Here is a 24,790-nt window from a genome sequence, read left to right as displayed (position 1 = left end):
ACTCTTCAGGTGTCAGACTGGTGAAAAGTCCCCGAAGAATTTCCAAAAACGATAACCGAAAGCGAGTACCCAATAAACCGAAAGCTGCGTAGGTGCAATGACTGAGATTGCATCATAAAAAATTAATACTACATGTTACAACCAAGTGGTCAAACTTCTGCGCATGTGTTGTAATGAGTAGGTGCTTTAAGGCTTTCAGAGCCAAGAGGGTTTCAACGAGGTGATGGCTTTTACGGCTGACGGTTAATAACATTCCATCTAAATTGTTGTCACCAGAAATTTTTCCAACAGTTAACTTTTTGACGATTATTAGTCAAAATTTGACAATTTTTATACTTAAAGGCTACCGGTTGAACCCTTGGAGACCCTCGACCATGTGGTCTCACAGCTTTTACTGCTTTCTAGAAACTTTTCAATTATCTTTCACTTATTTTGCGAGACAGCGGTTATTTTCCTTTAAGGAGGCTCCTTGTAGTCTTTGTTTAATGTTGGCGCGCGCGCCAGCGTATTGTTACTCTAGAAAATTTTTGTGTTCGCTTTTCTGGGTCACAATCCGGCGAAATATTGATCAGGGTTTTATGACGGGAGCAGTTTTTGTGGACTTGCGTAAGGCATTCGATACAATAGATCATTCTATTTTGTTTAGGAAACTGCACTTTCTTGGAATCAAAGGCAAAGAGCTAAACTGGTTTGAAAACTATCTGTCTAGCCGCATCCAAGTTGTTGGCGTCGGTGGTGCCTCATCTGATCCTCCACACATAACATCTGGTGTTCCACGAGGTTCCATATTGGGCCCTCTACTCTTTGTTATTCATATCAACGATTCGCCCCTCTGCATTAAGATTTGTAATGTGCTTATATACGCAGATGATACCGTTCTGTTTTGTGCCGGATCTAACTCTAAAGTCATCGAAGACAATCTGAATCAGGACCTGAATACATTGGGTGAATAGCTTCAAGTAAACAGCTTGTTTCTTAATACCACCAAAACTGAAGCCATGCTATTTGGAACTCATTCTAAACTGTCCAAACATAAAGACTTTGATATTAGACATAGTTTGATGCTACACTGGTTTGCAGATTTAATGAATGTAACCGAAGAAGTTACAATTCATAGACCCAACGTTTCGACACTCCTGTCTAGTGCCTAGAAAAAAAAAAAACAACCTTTTCAGACTTTGGGGCATATTTTCGCCAAACCTAAGGATCCTGTCACGAAAGAACAACGAACCGACGCCATTTATTCTATTCTTTGCAATGACTGTGACAACGAATACATCGGACAGACCAAACGCCAGTTTGGTACACGGTTAAAAGAGCACCGAAAAGCGGTTTTTCTTTGCAAAAAGGAAAATTCAGCTTTATCGGAGAACACATGCCTAACCAACCATACAAATGGGTGGGATAATTCTAAAATTATCACCACTAATCGGCGTTACCACCAGCGCCTTTGTTTGGAGGCTTGGCACATTAACTCCGCCCACGCTCCTTTAAATCGTGACGATGGCGGTCCGCTTCCTGACGCTTATTTACACCTCGTCAGAAAAAAAGGCCACTAATTAGTGATCATATAAAAGGACCTCTTGTTGCAGCGTTTAGATCACCCCTGATGAAGGCACTAGACAGGAGTGTCGAAACGTTGGGTCTATGAATTGTAACTTCTTCGGTTACATTCATTAAATTTGCAAACCAGTGTAGCATCAAACTATGTCTGATTGTCCACCTGGTTGCCGTGTGAACTTTAATATACTTTGATATTACTTTTCATGGACAAAGTTTAAAACGGGTAAACATGTTCACTTATCTTGGTAATATATTTGATGAGACTACTTCTTGGGCTCCCCACATTCAGTACATTTTATCTAAAGCTGGCAAAAGATTAGGTATGCTATCTCGATTACGAAGAGATTTAACTTGTCATGCTGCCAACACTTTATATCTATCATTTATCCATCCAATTTTTGACTATGGCGACACTGTATGGAACTGTTGTGGAGTGGGCAATGCCAGACTGCTGGATAATTTTCAAAGGAGGGCATTCAAAATTGTTTCGAGATCTACGGATAGTGACAAAGCTTTAATGGATCTTAAATGGCCTGAGTTACAGTCGAGAAGAGACGAACGTACTTTTAAATTAGTTAATAAATGCATTTCTGGTAACTGTCCTCAATTTTTTAAGCAATGTTTCAATTTTAATAATACCAGAACAAGACAGAGAAATTTACTTCATTTGCCTCGCGTTTGAAACGAAACAGCCAAGAAATCTTTTTATTATCATGAATGTGTTGTTTATAATAGTCAAATTAATTAGAATTTTCCATAATATTTTATATTGACTAGATCCTTATTTTGTGTGTATTTATAGATTTTTATACCATTGTATATATATAGATTTTTATAGTATTGTTCGATATTTAGATAGCATATATATTATTCTTGCCGCCGTTATTATTATTAGTAGTACCATTTATAATTATTTTTGTATTGTGCATTGTATTTATTTTAGGATCCTATTCACCAGGACTCCTATTGATAGCAGAGCCTTACGTTCTGATGGGACTACCCTGGTGTTGGGATTGTTATTTATTTTTTTAAATTAAGGTGTCATAGATCATTAAAAGCTATCAAAGGGGCGATGAGCAAGGTTCAGACCATTTATTTTCGCTATTAAGCTTAGGCTCCACGAAAGAGGCGCACGCCAGTGATAATTTGGCTTTGCCTTAAATATTTTTCAATTTGCTTCCGGGAAATATCTCAAAATTTTCACAATGTTACCGAGGAAAATAGGGGTTACAAAGGCAGTTTCCTCGCTATTTGCAATTTTGTGTTTTCGTACTGAGCGGCTATGTTTGTTTTTCAAACTGACACTTGAAGCTTGCGCTATGTTCACACCCAGACCTCGAACGGTCAAAAAACCCTCTGGAGCTTCCTTAAAATTTTGCGCGAAATTGACACACGGGCAGCCAAATTAATATCCCCTAGCGCATCATGCCCGACGTTTGACCACTTTGTTGCACATGATATGTGCGCTCTCCGTTGTTATTGAACAATGTGCTGTTCTCTACTTAATAGTAAATTGAACTCTTGAACCATGGGTTATAGTGTTGCTACACGTTTACCGGTGTAATTGCCATGGCATCTTAAAGGTTTTCTGTGCAGTTATTCGGGTCAATAATCTGGCCTCGAAAAGCCCGGCAGCTCTCAAGAACGCGAAGAGTCACTAAGGAAATGTTCACGGTTTGAATGATTTATTAATTTGTTAAGAAGAAAATCATGATTGTCTTGTCACCTATTCATTCGTTTTTATTCTTTAACTTTCCTCCCTTTCGTGAGAATAAGTTCCCAGTCGTTAGATAGCTAGATCCAATAGATTCTACGCTGACATTCCTCGTGACCTTACTGATTTGCGCTGTTGTTGTTGTTTTTTTTTTCTGTTAGCATTTGTTTTTAATTAAAGTCTTATCCTATTAGAGGGGAAAGTTGTGACATACTTAACACAACTAAGCTCAACCACTACTCCTCAGTCAACCATTCAGATTTTTTCTTGACACATTAAAATGGCAATAATACATGACATCTTACAGTCTTACTGTTCATGAGTTTTGTGCACCATTACACATGTCTAATTTACCATAAATGGAATGTTGCCGTCAGCAGGGAAATTGTGTATGCATGCATGATGCTCTGGCTTTTTACAAAGCTCAAAGCCTCCAGGATTGTATTCAATAAAGCTGTGTGATAAGCCCAGCTTGATCCAAGATTGAGAGTGTTTGAGGATTTCTCTTCCATATCGATTCCTAGAGAACAAACCAGGACTAAATGCTGTATCTATCCAATAACCACCAATGTTGGCTTTTGTGAAAGTTTCTTGTTTCTGTAGCTCTGGTGGGAGATATCTTTTGTTTGACATATCCCCCCATCTCCATATCTCAAAATAAAACTTCTTGAAAAAAAGTCTAGCGTACCCTTTTTTGGGTTCATAATCTGCCAAAGTGTATCCATTTTTCTGGAAATAATCAACTGTTTCAGTTTTCCCAAGGATGTCAAAACCAGATGTCGAGATAATAAAATCTCCATCCAGGTCATAAGGAAGCACACCCTCAAACTTAACACCACCCAGTGCAGAACCAGTATCAAGTTCAAAAGTGAAATTGTGAGCTTCAGCAAATTTCTGAAAAAATGCTAAAGCATAAGCATACTCTTGAAGGCAACACAAAGGGAGAAGTTCGCTTTTGGCTTTGCATGTAACACCTATATCCTCACAAGAGAAGGAATGCTTTACCCCTCCCGGCAATAAAACTTGATTGAGTTCCCACTTTTTAGCCAATGGTGTCCACACATTTCTATCAATTATTTTAGAATATGACCAGTAGTCTGTTGTAAAATACATAGCATCTGGACATGACATGACTAAGCTACCTTTTTTAATAATACTTGAAAACCAGTCTTCAAACACAACTTGAATTGGAAGCTTCTCATCAAGCTTGAACAGACTTGTTTTGGTTACAAAAGGTCCCTGAAGATAGTCACATAACATACACCCATTCTTTGAGTGCAAGTATCCCTCTTGGTACTTTAACACATAGTTCTTCATTGTAGTTTGGACACATCCTGCTTTCCAGTGACCAGAGAAGTTACGGTATGATCCACCAGCAACTTCAACATATGGTGTCTGACTGGTAACACGAATCTGCCTCTCAAGTTGTGTTAGCCATGTGAAGTGAAACACATCACGTGCAACCAGCACATAAGGAGTAGAGGCTTTCCCAACCAGAATGTTCCATCCCTTAGCTACTTGAGCTTTATCAATCAGAACAACATCAACATTTTTATAATTTTGGGCAGCTTTCATTACATTGACACTTCCTGTTGCCAAATAAACCTGAACTGTTGGGTAAGTCTCTGTTATGCCTTTTATAACGGTTTCAATATAGTTCTCATCTTGCTTGGGATATGCAATAGTGTTGACCAGGACACTAACAACAGAGCGAAGAGGTTTTACATTGGTACAGCTGATTGATACCCAACCCTTTTCATAGAAGGGGTAACCAAACTTTGTCCCATTATATACCTCTGGACATACATCCAAGCTGTCAGTATCAGTACCCTTCTGAGTGAACACACTTGCCAGATCTACTTCAGGATCAAGCCGTTTCACAATTTCTTCCAACTGTAAAAGTAGTTTTGGCGAGGGTGCTTCTTTATGCAGGAATGACTTCCTTACTTTTTGTTGGATTTCTCTCAGATCCTCTGCAAGGCTTTTCCGGAACTCAAAGTTGTAAGCATTGCATGAAACAGAATGTTTAGATCTGTGGGGAAAAAGTAAGATCTCTCATTCCATTTACATATGACAAAACAATACCCAAAAGTTCACAAACTAAAAACAATTTCCACATTCTGCAGGCAACACACACAAGCACCTACCACAATAGTTTCAAAAACTTAATAAAGTGAGCTTTTACTGCTAATTTCAGCCATTACATCAAGGCTATTGGTGCAAAGCCTTACCTCAGATTACCAAGTCAGTTTTTCATGTTTGAAAGCACCCCTTCAAGAACTTTTTGAACAGTGATAATTCTTAAACAAAGGATATCTTATTCCCAACAGGAGTAAAAGTGACCAGACTTAGAAGGGAGAGATCTAGAAATGCATTTTTTTAACTGCACACTCAGTGACTAAACCTAGCTGCCTAAAGGTTCTCTTAGAAAGTAAAGAGGTACAGATCTATGGATAAGTTTCACTTTTCCAATGATGTCACACAAAACATACCCTGTTAAATGGTCACTGAAGATGTACACAGACAGGATTGTAGCCAATAAGAACAAAGGAAATAACCAGAGAAATATCTTCCTTGGACGAGGGGTGGCCATAACCTTTTGATTTGAACTGTCTGTGGATATTACATCACAAATATATAAATATTACTAAGAATAATATTTCAAGCATGACCTTGATGATTAAAATGATTAATCCTCACTCTAGTCATGAACTACTAGGTTCAATACAGTTTAATTAACTATGAAGACATATCTGGCGATTGATGTGGTTGTAAATGTGGCTGAGGATACTGGGTGCTCACAAGAATTGCAACAGTCTTGAGTCACAATCATTATAATACAACCTTGAAGTAAATATGGTGGACAGGGGGTACACAAACCTCTGGTAACAACAACTAATTAAATAATTAATATAGACAAACAATATAATAATAAAATAATCAACTGAATTATACACAGTATATTTCAGTTGGGTGTAACTAATGACCTAGTGGAAGTTAGACATAGATGATAACACCATTAACAAAATTGTGATTCTGTAAGACATAAAACAAAGAGGCTCCAAGTTGTTGCACCTCAGTGCAGTTAGCAGATCACAGAAGACCTTCATATGTGGCAAGAACATCAGTTACTGTGCCACACCTCGAGTGCCACTTTTTCAGTCTATTCTTAGCACATTGAGGTCACTTGTGATATATCTTTGAATAGAAACACAGACATCCAATCTATTTGTTGAATTGTTTTATTTATTTCATGGTAGACACATCCAGGGTCAATGAATGGAGACACAACCTCTCAAGCTGTAAAGGAGATACCCAGTAAATACACTGGGTTCAATTGCAATAGCAAAATTTTCTAGACAATGAAGCCCCTTCCTCTAACTTGTGGGTCATTTAGCTTTAACCCTTTCACTCCAAGGAGTGACCAAAATAGAAATTTCTCCTCACAATATCTATACGTTAATAAGCAGAAGGCTGATGAGAGGACAGAAAAATATTAACTAGGGGATATAGTTTGATTAACACACTTGATTCTCAATATGTTATAGACAATGAATAAAACAAAGTGATTTTGTAGAGAATCGATGCCACCATTTCCAAATGACACCACATGGCAGGAAACTTGAGTCGCACATTAGCCCCAATTTACAGGTGCTAAGCAATTATTGGATAAGGTTGAGAATGATATTATGAATTATCAAATTGAATGCTGAGGTTGGAGTTATCGACTGAAGGCAAAGGATGAGGCTGATAACACAGATGCAAGGTTTGATAATTTATAATATCATTCAAAAACCAAATTCAGGTATTGTTTTATTTTACATTTATACCACAATATAAAAAAGAAGATATTTCTCTCTGAGTTTGTAAAAGTTTACAAACACTAAATGGGTGAGGACAGTCATGATAAAACACAAACTGCAGACTACAGACTGCAAACCCTACAGACTGTGCAATTTTTTTTTGCTTTTTTTAAAACTGTGATTTTCCCTATTACTACTCTTTGGTAACATTGAAACTGCAACCCATCAAACACCAAAAATGTATTGGCATTCAAAAAGGGGCTGGTTTGTTGTTTATTACCGCTTATCATTCAGTAAAAACCAGTTCCCAGAAAAGTTTTTGACTTCCATTTAACAACCACCTTTTTATACTTGATGATCCCAAGAGGACTTTGTTGAGTTAAGCTATCTTCCCCCAGAATATAAAAGAGATGGGACTGGATGTGTGACAAAGCCACTTTGGAGGGATCCATTTCACAGCCTTTTCTTCCGTTAAAAAATCAACTCTTGCAAATTCTGCATGAACACATGATTGAGGGAAACAATAGTCAAGATCCTTATATCATTAAAACAAAAATTGATGCTTTCTATTGACCATCATAAGCTTACTTGATGTTCCCTTCTTGTCCCTCCCCTGTACAATGTACTTTTTTCCCTGCTTCAAGCTCTCTTGGATTTTGAATTGCTTTGCAGTCCACACTTTTGGTGGAGATGGATTTAAAAAAAATTGATGAATGAACTTCAAGTGGAAAGACAACAGACAGAAAGAATATATTTTTGGGTCAGTGCATCACCTGCCTTCTAACATCTTAGGCATGGTGGGGAAAAGATAGCTAAAACTCAACAAATTTGTTGAAACTCTTACCACGGAGTATTCAGAACAACAAGAAAACACTCCCAGGTTTTTCAAAAAAATTGAATGAGAGTTAGGGAAAATTAAATGTTCATTTGGTGCTAAAATATTTTGAGTAAATTCCCACTGTTCTGCAGCTTTGACCACCAATCATGATATCAGATTGAAACTTGCTGAGTAACATATTTACAGTGACAATTGAATTTTTTTTTGTCTATACTCATATATAATATTATGTGTATGCAGATTGGTTCTATTACCTTAAAAGCTTTCCAAATAGGGAACTGCATTAAACATCAAGTTTACAACATGGAACACCACCCTCTAATAATGATTAGGTAATAAAGATTTCTAATTTTTCCATGCAATCATCATTTTTTGTCTCGTTCCATAGAGTTAATATAAGAAGCAATACATTATATGTAAATAAAGCTTCTAGTTTCACGATGTTTGATGTTAAATGGTACCATTGCCTGAAAGTTACTCTATGTTTGTTGCAGGTGAAGTATTGAAATGTTACTGCTTAATCTCTACTCTAAAGGTGACATGATTCAATGCTGTAAGGGAAGTAAAATATATAAATTTAAAATCAGGCTTGATGATGATCATGTTTTTCAACTGGTATTGTTTTTAATTGTAAAATGAAAGTCATCTGTTTAAACAGATGCACAGTTACACCTGTATTAAGTGGAACAGTATTAAGCCAATACCCTGTATTAAGAAATTGGTTGTCAAAGTTGCAAATTTGTTTCCTCCTTGTCACTGTGATTTTCACCTGTATTAAGTGATCACCTCTATTAAGGTGTCATGGTGACCCTTTACTGAATCCCAACAGCCTGGTTGCATTGTCTTCCACTTGCATTGATGGTCACTTAAAGCAGACCCACTCAAATGAAACTATAAGAATAATCTCTAGAAGTAAAATTCAATCCATGTTTCTCTTCCAAAATGAATGTTAACCCTAAGCAATTACTAGTAGTATTTTTGAGCTGGTGTTTGTGCACTAAGTGGTCAACCATGGCAAGAGATGGCATTTTTTTATCATGTTTTATATTACCCCTCTTTTTTGAAACCTGTATTCAGCAGTTACCCCACCATTCCCTATGGGTAACTGCTTAATACCGCTTTGACTACAGGAGGAGCCAGTGGTTCAGTAGCGAAAATTATGGCCATACCAACCATAGAAAGAAAATGACTACAAGTGAAACCAAGCTCACATCACCTACCATGCACTAACTAAGTTTTTAACATTTCTCTTGTGAACTGTGAAAATCAATTGCAATTCAAGGTGGCTCACTAATATCCTGACAAACAACAAATGCAAATTATGTCTTGTGAAATACAAACATTCCTGGAAAGAACAAAATCAATCACGAATTTTTAAAATTCATCATGCCAATTACAAATTGCCCCTTGAAAAAGCAAACTACTCAAACTTGAATCAAATCTCTCACTGCAAAAGCCAAATTAGTGATCAGTGATAATTAGTTCATTGTTATTCAAATATGAAGAGGCCTAGAGGCCAAAATAAGATATTAAATAAGTTCATCTTTGCTGGGATTTCACTTTTAACTGACTTATTTCAAAGATCTAAATTTTCCTTACTCAAGGTGAATTTTCCTGAACTGTGGCAACAATGATTAACTCCAAGAGGAGAAATTAAGTTCTCTCCTTTTCATTTTATCAGTTTCTACTATTTAATCACCTGTTGGGGTGATGCATTCACCCTTAATGTGCACACACTGCTTACATGATTAATAAAAATTAAAACGCAAATACAGATGACAATTATAGAAATAAACCCCTTTTCTCTTTCACATTAGGATTCATTCCTGCTTTTCAAAGTGATTTGAATGCAATCAAAGATTGTTTGAACATTGGAACGGTAAAGCAACCAACTTAACCATTTAAGTTTGTTAAAAGGTTTGTCTGCTTCTTGCCAATTATCTAGAGTAATAATTCCAAGGGACCTTCCTGTATATTCAAAATAATCCTATAATATTTGTTGAAACTGTTCATATGAATTATGTACTCATGCAGAAACAAAATCTACTAATTCTATCTATATCTAACTATTAGTCATCAAAGGCAAAGTGTACACTGGTTAATAAGTTCTTAGATGAAGGGGATTGTTCATCAACATTCACTGACAGGCAAATAATTGTTTCTTAAGTATTGTTTAACCCTTTAACTCCCAGAGGTGATTAACATAAAACTTCTCCCAACAATATCCATACCTTCTGCAGCAAACAGGTAATGAGAATATTCAAACTTATCAGGTAGATGCTGCTATCTTGATCTAGCACCAAGTTTTCATAACTAATTTTCAAGGAAATGTGTAGCAGCTACAGGGGAGAATTAACAATCAGATCTTGGGAGTAGAGAGTTAAAGCTAATTGTTGTTCCACATTCTCTAGGAATTTTAAAAAGTTCAGAATTTTTGAAAAATAATATGAAGTTAAAAATACTAAAAATTGTGAAATTTAATTCCTTCTTTCAAAATGGCAAAAATTAAACCCCAAGAAATACTGTCTTGCCAAAATAAGGTACTTTAAAACAATGCAACGCAATGGCAAATAAAATGAGATATAAACATGGTAAAGATGAAAATGAACCATGACTGTCAATGGGTTTCAAAAACATAAAATGATAACACACTCAAAAGCCTCTGCAAATTTAAGCCTATCCACCCCTAGATCTAAGGAGGGTGACAAAGGTTTCACTTCACGCACGCATACATTCACAGATCATGTAACCAGTATTTCAAACATCTCAATTACTGGTAAAAGGGAACTTCAAATCTCACTAAAATTCAAGTATCACGTATTAATTTTGGGCTTTGTTACACCCATTTTGAAATCTATAGTGGTCCTTGTAACCTGATTGGCTCTAATTGGTGCGATTTATTAATTTATTACACCCATTTTGAAATCACTGATGGTCCCTGTAATCTGATTGGCTCTAATTGGTGCGATTTATTCACAAATTGCACCATTTTTTGCTTTAAATCGCATCTTTTCCCCACCCAGTGAGGAGGCTACACTAAAAACAAAACAACCAATCAGACTTCAAGGCTTGTTTAAAGTAACCGATCATATTGCAGGAAGATGAAAGACATGGAGTATCATATGGCAAATTTTGCAACTTTTGTTTCCAAAACTCTTATTTTTTCCTCCCAAAAAATGGATGAATTTAATTTCAAACCAGCTCAGTATTGTATTAATAAAATATTTGAACTGACCAAGTCCTGTATTTGGGCGATTTCAAAACGGATGTAATAAAGTGGTAATTGAACCTCGTGTTGTGCAATTTTGGTCTGAAATCATACTTGTGATTTCAAATCGAACTCGCGCTGCGCGCTCGTTCAATTTTGGAATCACGCGTATGATTTCAGCCCAAATTGCACTCCACTCAGTTCAATTACCATTATTTATGGTCACTCGTGATGTTTTGAAAGTTCTCAAATTGCACTCGCCTACGGCTCATGCAATTTTGAGAACTTTCAAAACATCACTCGTGCCCATAAGTCACGAAATGCACTCGCGTTCATACGATTTCCTTTACTTATATTCACAAAGCTATTCACTTAGGCAGGCTTACTTTGTAAGAAGTTAAGAAAAAAAGAATTGTCGTTTGGCTGAGTTACGGTACTTTTCACCTCTGACGGGATTTTTCCTGACAACATGTAAAAGGTGTTGGCATCTTAGCACATGAATTAGATCCTAAATTACGCGTGGTTTTCAGGAAGCTTCGAACCGGGAATAACTCTGGCAGGTAATTTAGTGTTAACAACTGGGTTGAAAAGCGTTAGCCCCTATCGCTCTGACGAAGGGCTAACGCTCGAAACGTCAGCTTTTTTACCCTTTACCGTGGCTACTTTACTTTTTCAACCCAGTTGTTAACACTTAATTACCTGCTATACTCTCTCACCGACGTAGCACCACAGTTTCTTTAGAAACTTACCCCTTTATTCACGGGAATAACTCTGTTCGAGGCATAAGTTGATACTTACCATAAACGATGAATAGAACACGTTTCCCTCGATTTAAGCTCTCCGTGTGCAGCTCTTTAGTAGCATGTAGATTGTGCACACACCATAAACCTTCATACGTTCTTCCTTGTGACGCTATATCGTCGAGGGCAACGCCATATCGTCAAGGGTAAGAGTACACGGTAATTTTAGTCAGCGGGGAGATTATGAAACCCGAAACCCGCGAATATTGCGAAAGCCCGCAAAAAGGATGAAATCTAAAACCTGAAGACAATATTTTATTTCGACACTAGAATGCGTAATGTGGCGGCGACTAATCATTCGTCTTTAATTAAATTGGAGATTGACTGGCTAAACTTCAGAATACCCCGCCACTTTGGTCCGCCTCACTTACACGTGTCGGGAAGCTTTGAAGATCGAGGCATAACACAATAGACGCTATTCTTATTCAATGACATGTAAATGAGTTGCGGGGTATTCTGAAGTGTCATTTACATGTCATTGAATAAGAATAGCGTCTATTGTGTTATGCCTCGATCTTCAAAGCCTCCCGACACATGTAAGTGAAGCGGACCAAAGTGGCGGGGTATTCTGAAGTTTAGCCGAAGGCCTTGCACTCAAAGGATTTAAATCACAAGAGGTTTCCGAAAAATGGTAGGCAGTTTCTTTTAAATTAGCTGATTTTTTTGCTTTTATAAATTCGGTGTGGGCCTTGTAGAGACTTGATCTTTGGCCGCAATTTTGCCAAAACTTACGCAATGCACCGGGCGTAAAAGTATTGAAATATTTAAAAGTATTTCATATATAGGAAAGCCCTTGGGAAACACGGGTCGCGAATTCCCACGTAGACTCTGTGACCCCCTTCTGCAGAAGAAGAGGGTATCACAATAGTATACCAAGTATACGAAAAATACCACAATAACAGCCCTCCCATTCCGTCCCACTACTTAAAACAAATGCTCGGGCTTATACTGAAAGAAAATTCGTTCCAGTTCAACGGAGTAAACTATCTCCAATGTTTTGGAACTGCCATGGGAACAAGAATGGCGGTTGCTTTCGCCAATCTCTTTATGGCAGAAATTGAAACAAAACTGCTTCACCAAAGTAGTATCAAGCCGAGAGTATGGAAGCGTTACATTGACGACATTTTCTCCCTGTGGGATGTTCGTAAACAGGACATTGATCTATTCATAGATCAAACTAACACGTTCCATCCAACTATAAAGTTCACGGCTGAAATCTCAGAGACTGAAATCACATTCTTAGACACGGTTGTCTACAAAGGTGAAAGATTCCAAAACGAAGCTATCCTCGACGTCAAAACTCACTACAAACCGACCGAGACCTTTCAATATACACACTATTCATCTTGCCACCCGCCAGGTGTTAAGAAAGGCTTTATTAAAGGAGAAGCTATCAGACTTCTAAGAACAAACTCCTCGGAAAGAAATTTCCAGGAGGCCATGTGTAATTTCAAAACACGACTTGAAGCACGTGGTTACCCAAAAAGCCTAATTGAAAAAACGTTATCTGAGGTCTCGTTTTCCGCAAGGCGGTCGACACTTAAAAAACAAACCAAAAAACTAAAGGCAAAATATTGCCTTTTGTGACAGCATACCACCCAGGGGTAAAAAATTTAAAACAAATACTGATGCAAGAATGGAACCTCATCCAAAATCAGCCACTGCTGAAAACAATTTACAAAACGCCTCCGATTATATCATACAAAAGAGGTAAATCGCTCAAAGACATACTCGTCAGAGCGAAGCTTTAATTAAAGGCTTTTGCGTCGCAAACGTAAAACCACACAGGGGAGTCTGTGTAGGCCTGTCTATGACCTCTTCAAACACTCTAAGTGCGTAATCTAGTATTCCTTAGTTTTCTTAATATTTTCTTAATCCCCTCTGCGAATACCCGAGACGCTAAACAGGAGACTGGGGCTAGTACAGTTAATTTATCGTGGACAGAAAATTGTTTGCGAACGCATTGGCGTCAAAAAATTGTCATCCAAAGTTAACTTCCGTACGCACTCGAGATTATGATCGGTGAAAAGGAGTGTTCATTTGTTGTGAAGTATCTTGGATTTGAAAGAGCGATCAGTCAGCAGTTTCAAGTGAGTTGCTTCGCATGTAAACAGATCAGCCGATCGATTTGAGACAGGTACGGAAGGAGGATTTTTTCACTTGTTGGAATTTCAGCAATTTCACATAATAGAAGACATACCAAGGTGAGGTTTTCAACTGTAATAAAACTTTATTGGGAAATATTTCTGCACAGTCCCATACTTAATTGTGCATGCACGTCTTATTGGTGATACACTGAATAATAAAGCCTCATAAATGGATGCATAATGAAGTATGGGGCTGTGCGGAAATTTTGCTCTTTATTGTTTTAAAATTGTATATACTTCCATCCGCCTCATGGCCCGACTAAAATTAAGAGCAACATCATCTCCCTATTTAAAAGTCATGAAATGTAAAAAGTGAAGGTATATAAAAAAAAACACACCAATACAAGAGAAAGATAATCACAGAAAAAAAAAATACAGGGAGATGTTGAAATAGTTGACCTTGAGGAATACTAAGAAATCAGCAGCCATATGGTAAGTTTCCTTACATCACTAAGGTTTTGAGTATTTCCCCCCCCCCCCCCTTCCAGTTTACTTTCATAGGTAGTCAAGTAATAGTTTAATTTCCAATAAATCACGCTCAATTTAACTAAACAGAAACGAAAAATTGTTCATCATAATATTGGGGAAATACCCATGCACATGGTGGTGCAATATAAGAGGGGATACCCACATTGCTACCATCAATCTCGTCTACCTTAATCTAAATAACGTGTTTGAAAATTGGACGAAAAACTGTTTCCAGCCACCTGAACCCCTATCAGTTAGGTTCAAGACTGAACTTGCCGAGTCTGCAGAGACGAAATTAGATGATCAGATGTTCATGAACACTTGGCCCGTGGAACATGCAGCACATTCTCGAGCTCTGAAAAAAGCGTCGATCCCGAGGAAACTTTATTCTGATGCAGATAAGATATTTGTCGCCCACGAACAACTGGATGTTGTCGTGAATGTGCAAGTAAAATTGACTACTGATAAGGATTTAAGATCAGTGCATCATTACGAAAATTCCATTTTCCATGAAACACTTTTCTGGTCTTCAGACTATTTCGGCAATGTTTTCGGTCAGTCTATACTTTTTAATTTTGATGGGCGTTTTCAGTTGTGTTCACAGGCACGATACACTTTCGGGACTTGAATTTTTTTATTTCCGCTCTTGAAGGTTCTAAGTTTTGTTTAATTGTTGCGACTCCCAGCCTCCCGGTAGGTGACAGCTTTCTTTTAGACAAGCATGCCAATTGTCCATAGAGTTATTTTATCTATTTTAGACTCAATTTAGACTTTCCGACCTTCGAATTCGGCTTCAGTTGCCTTTCCAAAATTAATGGGTTGTTTCTTACAAAAATTTGGACAACATGCTTTGAAGAGGACGATGGAAGCAGACAACGGTTCTTGTTTCCGTTCTTCAACTATCACGAACTTATTTCACAAGAAACATTCACTTAAATCGTACGTGGACACACAGATATATGAATAAACAAATTATTATACAAATAAAAGTTAAATAACGAGTTACATCTATTAGTGATCCTTGCGATCCGATTGGCGCTGGTCTTATGTACAAATCGCTTTATCTTTTGCTCTGAATTGCATCTTTTTCCAAGTCAGTGGGAAGTAAACCCTAAAACAAAACAACCAATCAGATTACAAGGCTTATTTAAAGTAATCAACAAAATAAAATAAAACGATAAGCAAAGAAAACACTGTGAAGTGAATTTTGCAACTCTCGTCCCCCGATTGTCCTTTATTGATTTACAATGACGCACCAAAGAGTTTTGTACAGCAATGAAATCGCTCATTTGACCAAGTCTATTAACTCTGGTTATTTCCGAAAGCTAGATAGATTGTTCTTCAGGTACCCCAAGTGTTTTTTTTATCGGGCCATTGTGGAAAAAGGAAAATTTCTTCGCAGTTGGCATCGGAGCGGAAATATTGTTGTCTAATGTAGAGATACAGTGGCCAGAATCTCTTTTGCGGCGCTACTTCGCGAAAAATCACACCGACAGACTCTTATTTCGCTTAGCATTTCGCTTCGAGCATCAACCCAGTCGCCGAAATGCATGTTTTGTGTTTGCCTTATAGCTCTCCTTCCTCTGCCTGACCTTTTTTCCTCCCCTTTTTTCGCGTCATCCCTGGTTGGTTAAAGTAAAGCACCTTTCATATCAACACGGCTAAAAATTTACGGGTGTAATGGTTTGAGCACTCAGTTGTGAGAGCAATCAGCACATCGATGGTAGAAGTGTTTTTAAAAAGGTTTTTAGTGTAAAGATGATTTGGTTTTAACATCTAAGTTGATAATGTGAATTGGCCACCGTTAAGAGTTTTTAAAGCTGACTTTCCTGCAGAGAGTTAGACCTTCGTCACAGCGAATGCATATGGCTAACGCTCGAAACTTCAGCTTGGAATCTGTTCATGCATTTTCATCTCAGTTAATGAAGATAAATTATCTTGCCGGGGAGTTGTATCGCCCACCAACGCTGTACCACAGTTTCTTTAGAAACTTACCCCTTTTATTTTAAACATGAATTTTGAATTCAGGTGCGATACAAATAGGGTCTTCGGGGAGGTGACCTCAATGTCGACGTACCTCGACCTTGCTTCGACCGCTGTGCCGACCGAAAGAACCTACTCCCCCTGGCGCACGCGCAGACGTTTTGTGGTGATGCACTGCAATGCCTATCAAGACACTTTTTTTAATCATTGCAACTTCTAGAATGTTCTTGTCATTCCAGAGTTTTCTTGACACAACATCAACCAGCGTGAATTCCTTCGTTAATTTGATACGACCTCAAGGACAATGTCGTTCAGAGATGGAGAGAGTTTAAGTTTACAACCTCTGAGGAAAAATTTCACCTTATTTGTGAGAAGACTGGTACCGATAATGAGCGGTTACCCTAGATTGAATGTGGTGTAACAGTCATATAATGGTTTGTAATTCGGACCAAGTCGAACTGACAGTGCCAGGTGATCGTCGCCTGGTAATATCCTATTACTGGGAAAGAGAGTTTAATCATGTCGATCATTTACAGTCTCATAGCCCGCGGTACTACTGTTCTAGTCGACTACACAGAATCTAGTGGTAACTTCCAACAGATAACAGGTTCAATTTTGCAAAAGATTCCCTTGCACGATGATACGAAGTGCACGTACGTTTCTGGAAGGTAAGCTACTTGGGAATACAAAGTTTTAACTGAGAATATCTATTCTCACATAATCTGGATGTAGCTAGGAAAATAGATTGGCCAAGTTTTAGTTTTAATGAGAACTCTAAAAACAAGCTCGGTATTTTTGTTAAGTAATACTTGTTTCGAATCTCTTACAAATGTTAGCCAAGAGCTTTTGTAGTCAGATGTACATGTCGCAATCAGCTGTCCCACAAGTATGGCCTCGTTTTTTAATGCCATTAAAATTATCGAGTCGCCTAAACAATCTTCGTGTAATAACAATACATAACCCTGCTTCATTCGGTTGAAAACGAGTTTTCTTGTTTGGTCCTTACAAAATGTTTCCCTTTAAGCTGTACAGTGAGGCGGAAGTAGATGGGAGGGAAATTTTTTTTATTTCATCATCATCATCATCACCCAGCGGTGACTGTAGCGGCCAATTCTGTTTGCAGAAACCACAAAAAATTTTTACTAGCAACAAGAGATCATCTTCCATTGTACCTGCCTAAACCAGCTGACATTTGAAAAGATTCTCATTGCCATTTGAAAAGGATCTAGCATTATCAAGGAACATCTGAAAATTAAAGGTAGCATGACTGTCAACACCTTTCATAAACCTTATTGATATGATGTCATGTTTCTTTTTATGTTTTCAAGCTACCATTTTCATGTGATAGTTGATGATGGTCTTGTTTATCTTTGTATGGCTGATGAGGACTTTGGAAAGAGACAGCCATATGCATTCCTAGAGGAGGTAACCTTTGGAGTCAACTACCTATATCACAGACATTTTAACTTGTGGCAGGGAGCTAGTAATTAGGGTGATCAAATCTAATCTTTTGTCAATGCCTCTTGATAAGAGTTCTTGTCAAGAAATGTAGTAGCTGGAAAATAGTAAACAATTATTTATCGATGTAGGTGGATAGTAGTGGATATCTACCAAGTTGCAAGGCAGGGAGGTAAATATTCACCACTTTCACGGACACTTTGATTTTTACTTGAGTACAATAACTTGGTATTGTGTAGGGTACACTTATTCTCAGCTTATTAAGGATTTCTAATATTTTGTTGAATTGCCAGTAATCATGTTTTGTGTTGTTCTTTCTTGTCTGACCAATTTACAGATAAAAAGAAGATTTGTTAACAGTTCACTGAAGCAAAGAGCAATTTCAGCTCATGCATATGAATTCAGACGAGATTTTGGACAAGTACTGGCTAGTCAAATGGTGAGACAATAGGAAAGATCTGAGTTAATGCAGACATCAAGAATGCCATCGTTGATAATCCCTTCAGTATAATGACACTGGTATAAATAGGGGTTCTGTAAGTTAATTGTAATGTTTACTTTACAAAAGTTATAATTATATGGTATTATAAAGAATAATAATGTATACAATCAATCTAAAAAATGTTAGCTATGTTACAATTTAAAGGGCCTTAATTTCCTTTAAAATTCGGTAAAAGAATCCTTGGCCTTCAAATGGAGGGGGAGGCTGTTGCACTCTTTTGCCCCCCCCTGGGAGTCTTTGGACCAAATTTTCAAACAATCCGTAAAGTTTACATACCCTATGAATTTGGTCAAAGGGGGCACATTTTCTTTTAAATGAAGTAGTTCTGTTTGCTTCCAGAGTTTTGCCATCGATTCACGAGGAGACTTAACAAAAACATATTTAACATGTACAAACAACAGCAGTCAGCTTGCTGGCATTCAGACCAGAGTTAACCAAAAAATTGTTACTTTCAAATGTTTTGTTATTGAAGATGTCAATAACAAAACAGTAGTAGAAATGAGAGTTTTCTTTCAAACATCCTGCTACTCCCATACATACCCCACAAATTTTTCTCTTTGTTGAAAACGGTGGTAGTTCTGTGTTGTTACATATGAAATGTTTTTGTTATTATAGTCATTATACTCTGATCCTGGATACGATGAGTCAGACCAGATTGCTAAAGTTCAGAAGGAAGTTAATGAGGTCAAAGATGTCATGACTCAAAATATAGGTAAGGATTGCACTTTCTTCCTGAGTTCTTATGATTTTCATACATGTACAGCTGTTCCAGTCTTTAGCTTTTGGCTTTCTTAGCTCTTTACATCCCTGACTGCATGTTCTCCAAATGTTCCAAAACAAAACCAAAGCCAAGGAATTTACAGTACCTAGTCTACAGTAAGGAAAAAATCATTCCTCCACTGTATTCATGCCTAATTTCACAGGTGCAAGTATTAAAGGAGCAAATTAATAAGAAAGCCATCATTGGTTTTAGATATGCATCTGATTGTTAAAGATTTGGAGGAAGGCTTCTAAACAAATCACACAGCAAAGCAAAGTGAATCTCAGGAATTCTGGATTATTTCTGACGCTTGTTTAATAAGAAGTAAATGTACTCTAACTATATCCTTTAACTGCCCTCATTTGTTTGCTGTAGAAAAAGTACTTGAAAGAGGTGAGAAGATCGATGTTCTTGTGGGAAAGACAGAGGAACTGGATCATAGTGTAAGTTGGTTTTACCTACAAGCACATATGTGTGCACTAATATGTGCTTGACCCATTTTGCTCCCAGATCTCTTTGGACATTCTCCTTATTATCAATCATACAATTACATGTATGATGTTTGTTTGGAGAATTTGGTTTTGGATTAAATAGTAATTCCCTAACTGACATTTTCCCTGTTCTTGTCACTAATGTCTGCTTGATATTGTAAGTAGAAATTTGGCCTCTCGTGGAGGACTGTTAAAGGTTAAATTAGTTTTACTATTTGGAAAGATTTTCTGTTGACAATGATCATATGTTTATTCTATACCTAATTTGTTGTCTCTCAGCAAAGTGGCCCATCCTCTGATTTAGTTATTTTATTTTTCCAGTCTCAGGTGTTTCACAGACAAGCAAAAAGGTTACGCAGAGAAATGTGGTGGAAGAACAAGAAGATCTGCCTCATTTTGGTTTTTGTAGTAGCCATCATAATTGCAGTAATTGTACTGGCTATTCTTGGTGTTGAAGGAAAGCTTTAATAATGTGCCATTAGTTGATAAGCTTCACATTTTTATATTAGTTCTACATACAATCTGTCATTCACATTATATAGTAAATTTCCAGTTTATGCTTTGAGTTATTGAACTGTGTAAAGTTTTCTTAATCACCACACAAAGAAATTTTTGCAGCCTAAGGTGTATTTGACTACTATAAGAAAATACATTGGCAGCTTTAAGTCCAGGAAAATGTTAGTGACCAGTTCCCAATCAGTTTTAGTTTTGTATCCTTTTGGTTACAAACATGGCAAAGAAATTAGCACTAATTAAAGCATAAACAACACAATCCTTGATTTATTTTGCCTCCTTTTCTTGCCATTTCCTTTGGAATGTCACCATAGGCTGGGAAGGATTTCATGTCATCCTGAAGAAGGGGTGCAAAGAAAAAAGAAAGACATTCAAATTAATGTAGCCTTTAAAAACACAGTTATTCAATTAGTCGCAATAATTTCATCTTTTAGTTTTTTAGATAATCTAGAAACTGTAGTAAAACATTTAAAAGTTGAACATAATCATTTAATTCAAATACTATTAGGCGCAATAGTAATCAAAATGTCCATAATAGATCCTTGATTCATATTGATGGTCATTTAGTCTGATTTGCAAGCTCTAAAATAGCCACTAAGTTAGTTCTACAGGCATACATTAAAGCAAAAAGAGGGAAAGTGTTTGCAAGACACCTTTGGGCACCAGGCAAAACTTATCAGTTCACCTATCTCTGTTTTGCTGCATCACCTATTCATTGCATAGCAGTAAGATAACGAAGTGAACCTTTTTAATACATGTTTTGTCTATTATTCTTCATCATAGCACTGGCTTACTGGCTATTGGACTGTTTGTTAGCTACTGATATGATATTTTTATAGTAACTCTTAACAGTATATCCCTACTAGAATGGACTACAAGCTGTCCCTGTTTTCAACAAAGTCAGTCACGCAAGTCAAAATAAATCAATGAAAAAATAAATTGATGTTAGGGTGCTAGATGGAACCCTGAGAGTGAGGTGCACAAAGAGTGAGGCACCTCACTCCTAGAGTTCTGCATAATGCGCTAGCATATATTTGAAATTTTCATTCCCTGAATTTTTTAACTTGCTCAACAGACTTAAATGATAAGGTGGGACTGCTCCTAGTCCACTACTATAAAGTCTAAATACTTCAATTATTTTTCGCATACTTGGCACTGGTCAAGGCTTGATTAAAACTAATTTGTATTTAGTTAACTGCCAGTCTAGTGTTTGTAGGCAGCTCATCGAGGGGTGCTGTTAATAAAAAGGGTGTCAAACACCCTGATCCAGATTGATCTCATTAAAAGTAGACTTGTACTGAACATACAGTCAATGCAGTATTATATTGTTGGTTATTGTTTCGGATGTCTTTTTGTTTTCTGTTTTTTTTTCAAACGTTATATAGATACAACTTTTTATTGAAAAACTGTTTTACTGTTTGTGCAAAGTTTTTCTTTCCCTTCATTACTTGTTTACATACATTTTATGAAGTATCATGGGGCACCTGAACTATCAATAACCAATGATAAAAGCCCAAAACTGGTTTTTTTTTTAAGTGTTGTTGTAAATTTACCAACCTTCAAAAATCTTACAATTTGTGTATGTCTTTACCAAATGGTAGTGCATCTTAGGTTATTCCCTGCTAAAAACGCTGTTGTTTGTTTTCAGTCTCCTTTACAGTAACTAATGTAAATATTTTATTTAGATACCTCCAGATCTTGTATCTGTTTACCAGAACAGAAAGAATATAATGAAGAGTTTGTGTAACTTAATTTTCGTAAGTTTAATCAAGAGCCCTTTTCAAGCATAGCGGAGGGTATTACTGAAAATTTACACGATGGCAGTGCTTCAAACCTTGAAAGTGTGCGGTGGGAGAGGACAATGGAGGAGCACAATGTGCACACCGTCGAAGCACAACTAGCTATCCAGAGGAAAGTGAAGACAGAACACCTTCGTATATTTTAGGCTTTAAATAAGAAAAACTGCCATTACTAATGTTCTGAAAGACCTTGAAGGTCGTTAATTGTTGACAAGATGCTTTCCAGTGTCTCAGCCAGCCCTCTCCGACGCACGCGAGATTTCCTTTCAAGTTTTGTTTGGTCGGCTGTTTTCATAAAATCTGAGGATGATCGTTTCTCAAAACCTTTGGTACTCGTTCCAATTCTTGCTTTATTTTCTCTGGCTGGTGTTCTCTCTTTTTGATTGTGCTTTTGCCCATCAACAGTTCTTTGCATACTTGACTCTTTGTGGTTCAACTCATTTTGTCTGCCGTTGGCGTCCTCCACTACTTTGAGTCGCGCTCTTTCAGTTCCTTGATCCTTAGATGACAAAGAGTAGGTCTCCACATTAGGAGTCACAGAGTTAAGGTTGTCTTCATTTTGCTTTTTAGAAGACGTTTCCATGGCAATAACTCTGTGGAGCTGCTTGTGTATTTTTGAGTGATCTTTAGTGACTTTCACAAGCTTTCGGACCTTTGTTACAAAGTTTGCGGCGTCGTTGAGCACCGCTTTTGCCTCATCTACCACTTTCCGGGCGTGCTTGATAACCCCTTTCATGGCACTGCTAACGCGAGGGTTGCTAAGGTTAACATTCTTCATTCCTGCGATTGGAAGGAGAAGCCTTGTAATTTGTGACATGTCCAGCCTTTTGTTGTGCGGCCTTTTCTTCCCTGCTTTTCTCCCAGAAAACAACTGTCCTGCAAGATTATTTAACCTTATCCCAGAACCCGTAGGTTGTTTCTCACCTCGATGATTTCTCGAGGCTTTTGCATTCCTGGAAGAGTCCTCGTCACTTTGATCAGGATCAGTTTCTCGTACTTTCGTTTTGCTTTTAAAAAGCTTCGAAAAGTCCGCACGTTTCGAAGCCACACTTACATCTTTGGGCAGCTTGAAGCTTGTCTTATACTCAGGCCACTGTCCTTTCATACTAAACTTGGGATGTTTTACATTGACTGTAGCCAAAACAGGGCTGTTCATGGCCAGCATTTCAGCGTTATCATTATCCACCTGCCAGTCTTCTTTAGAAGCAGCCTTCACCTTGGACTCGGGCAATTTATAATGTAGATTTGTTCCCATTGTGTTTGCCTCAACGTGAATTTCGTATGACTTCGATCCTCCTCTGAACCCATTCTTTTGCGCTTGTGTCTCCAAGGTTAGACACATTGAAAAAAGGACGATGATAACACAAGTTCTCTCAGCGTTCATGTCAGATCTCTGATAGAAAAATCTGTCAAGAATGTGTCTTTACTTTTTCCACACTCTGCTTATTTTCAAGCTATCCGTAAATCACTGTCGAAGTTTGCATAATTTCGATTAACCATCATTGAAATAATTTTATGTCGTCTGCTCAGCAAAAGATAGAAAATCGACATTGTAGCATGAAATATGAGAGAGAAACAATGCAAAGACCAGTTACGATGCCATCATGCATTTATTATGAGTTAGCACTTGTGGTAGATTCAGTCAGAGAGAGGGTAAGTGTTCGTATTCGTCCCAGGTGAACAGGTTGAATCAGTTAGACACCATGTACTTTGGCGAATGGTAAACAATTCTTAGTTTTCCGTCAGATTCTGTTATATTTTAGGAGAATATTGTATTGGATCATTAAATAACATGACTTCCATAAGGAGCGCAACGATGTTGTTTATTTAAACTTCATCAAGAAAAGTGTTAAATTTTCTGTGTTAGCCTAGCGTATCGGAGACCTGCTTGTGGGCGAGGCCATGTAGAGACCGATCGTATTTCATGTAGAAAACTTCTTGACAAAAAAATTATGTCCCAATTCTTATAAATTGCCCCTCGTGTTTGTTGAGTAGTGCCACGAGCTGCATATTCCACGAGTCATTTTTCAATGTTTGAAAAAAACGCTCTCATCTTGCATTCAGATTTAACGTTTGTGATGTAGGGCAATACGGATTTGCACAGCGAAGGCACTTAAACTTGAATAACTTACTCCAAGGCCCTCCTCATAACTCTACATTATCCGATTAAAAACAAATTTTCGTTCTATTCTCCACGAAACAGGAGAATTCTTGTTTTAGCTTTTTCCATCCTTAATCAACACTCTCCAAAGTAGTCATGAAAAGTCGCTTGTATAACTGTGGTCTCATCATGTGAGTCTCTGATAACCGAGGTGTAACTGCTTGATCAACTAGCCATTAGCGATTAGGGACCTTAAGAGAACGACCAGACGATGGTATCACTAGTGGTCATGAATTTCACTGCATTTTTCTGCTGACCAAGGAAAATTTTATGAAGCCTTGCAAAGTTTGATTAGGAGACGATTATAGAACCCATTTAACGTCAATGAGAGAATACTTCGGTTTCTTTTCTTTTTTTTGGGGGGGGGGAGGGAGGTTTCCTCCTTTTTGGGGGGGGGAGTGGGGAGAGGGATTTTTTTTTTTTTTAGGGATCTCCCGTTTGTAGAACGTGACAGTCTACTTGCGGTAAATCCTGCCAAATTTGATACGTTGAACCGTTAAATAACCTATCTAATGCCAAGCTCATAATTGTGGGTAAGCTTGAGAGAAGAAATGACAAACCTGTTTCAGTCACCTTACCAGC

The 24,790-nt window shown here is 37.5% G+C and overlaps 3 protein-coding genes and 1 pseudogene across 3 annotated transcripts; 2 read left to right on the top strand and 2 right to left on the bottom strand.

Annotated features, from left to right (window-relative positions):
* Positions 1 to 2,597: 2,597 nt before the first annotated feature.
* Positions 2,598 to 12,079, bottom strand: LOC131786141 (uncharacterized). Its single transcript, XM_059103146.2, has 3 exons — positions 11,925 to 12,079; positions 5,770 to 5,890; positions 2,598 to 5,309 (listed from the first exon to the last, which is right to left on the bottom strand). Exons 2-3 carry the CDS (start codon positions 5,868 to 5,870, stop codon positions 3,623 to 3,625), a joined length of 1,788 nt encoding a protein of 595 aa, XP_058959129.2. The 5' UTR covers positions 5,871 to 5,890; positions 11,925 to 12,079; the 3' UTR covers positions 2,598 to 3,622.
* Positions 12,080 to 12,197: 118 nt separating this feature from the next.
* LOC136279106 (uncharacterized) lies at positions 12,198 to 14,478 on the top strand (annotated as a pseudogene).
* A 2,428-nt stretch (positions 14,479 to 16,906) lies between these two features.
* On the top strand, positions 16,907 to 21,550 carry LOC131786131 (vesicle-associated membrane protein 7B-like). Its single transcript, XM_059103127.2, has 6 exons — positions 16,907 to 17,192; positions 17,853 to 17,949; positions 18,320 to 18,421; positions 19,100 to 19,196; positions 19,620 to 19,687; positions 20,057 to 21,550. Exons 1-6 carry the CDS (start codon positions 17,044 to 17,046, stop codon positions 20,201 to 20,203), a joined length of 660 nt encoding a protein of 219 aa, XP_058959110.1. The 5' UTR covers positions 16,907 to 17,043; the 3' UTR covers positions 20,204 to 21,550.
* Positions 20,178 to 23,676, bottom strand: LOC131786130 (uncharacterized). Its single transcript, XM_059103126.2, has one exon. It carries the CDS (start codon positions 23,429 to 23,431, stop codon positions 22,220 to 22,222), a length of 1,212 nt encoding a protein of 403 aa, XP_058959109.2. The 5' UTR covers positions 23,432 to 23,676; the 3' UTR covers positions 20,178 to 22,219.
* Between the last annotated feature and the right edge of the window lie 1,114 nt (positions 23,677 to 24,790).

Source organism: Pocillopora verrucosa, chromosome 1 (genome assembly GCF_036669915.1).
Source record: "Pocillopora verrucosa isolate sample1 chromosome 1, ASM3666991v2, whole genome shotgun sequence".
NCBI lineage: Eukaryota > Metazoa > Cnidaria > Anthozoa > Scleractinia > Pocilloporidae > Pocillopora > Pocillopora verrucosa.
Note: the sequence above shows the minus strand (reverse complement) of the source record. Positions and strands in the feature narration are given on the sequence as shown.

Coding starts and splice junctions, on each gene's coding strand:
- LOC131786141 (XM_059103146.2), bottom strand. CDS start 5,870: ATGGCCACCCCTCGTCCAAGGAAGATATTTCTCTGGTTATTTCCTTTG. Junction 5,310..5,769: donor TTCAGTGACCATTTAACAGG/GTATGTTTTGTG, acceptor TTTTCCCCACAG/ATCTAAACATTCTGTTTCAT.
- LOC131786131 (XM_059103127.2), top strand. CDS start 17,044: ATGTCGATCATTTACAGTCTCATAGCCCGCGGTACTACTGTTCTAGTC. Junction 19,197..19,619: donor TGTCATGACTCAAAATATAG/GTAAGGATTGCA, acceptor TGTTTGCTGTAG/AAAAAGTACTTGAAAGAGGT. Junction 19,688..20,056: donor CAGAGGAACTGGATCATAGT/GTAAGTTGGTTT, acceptor TTATTTTTCCAG/TCTCAGGTGTTTCACAGACA.
- LOC131786130 (XM_059103126.2), bottom strand. CDS start 23,431: ATGAACGCTGAGAGAACTTGTGTTATCATCGTCCTTTTTTCAATGTGT.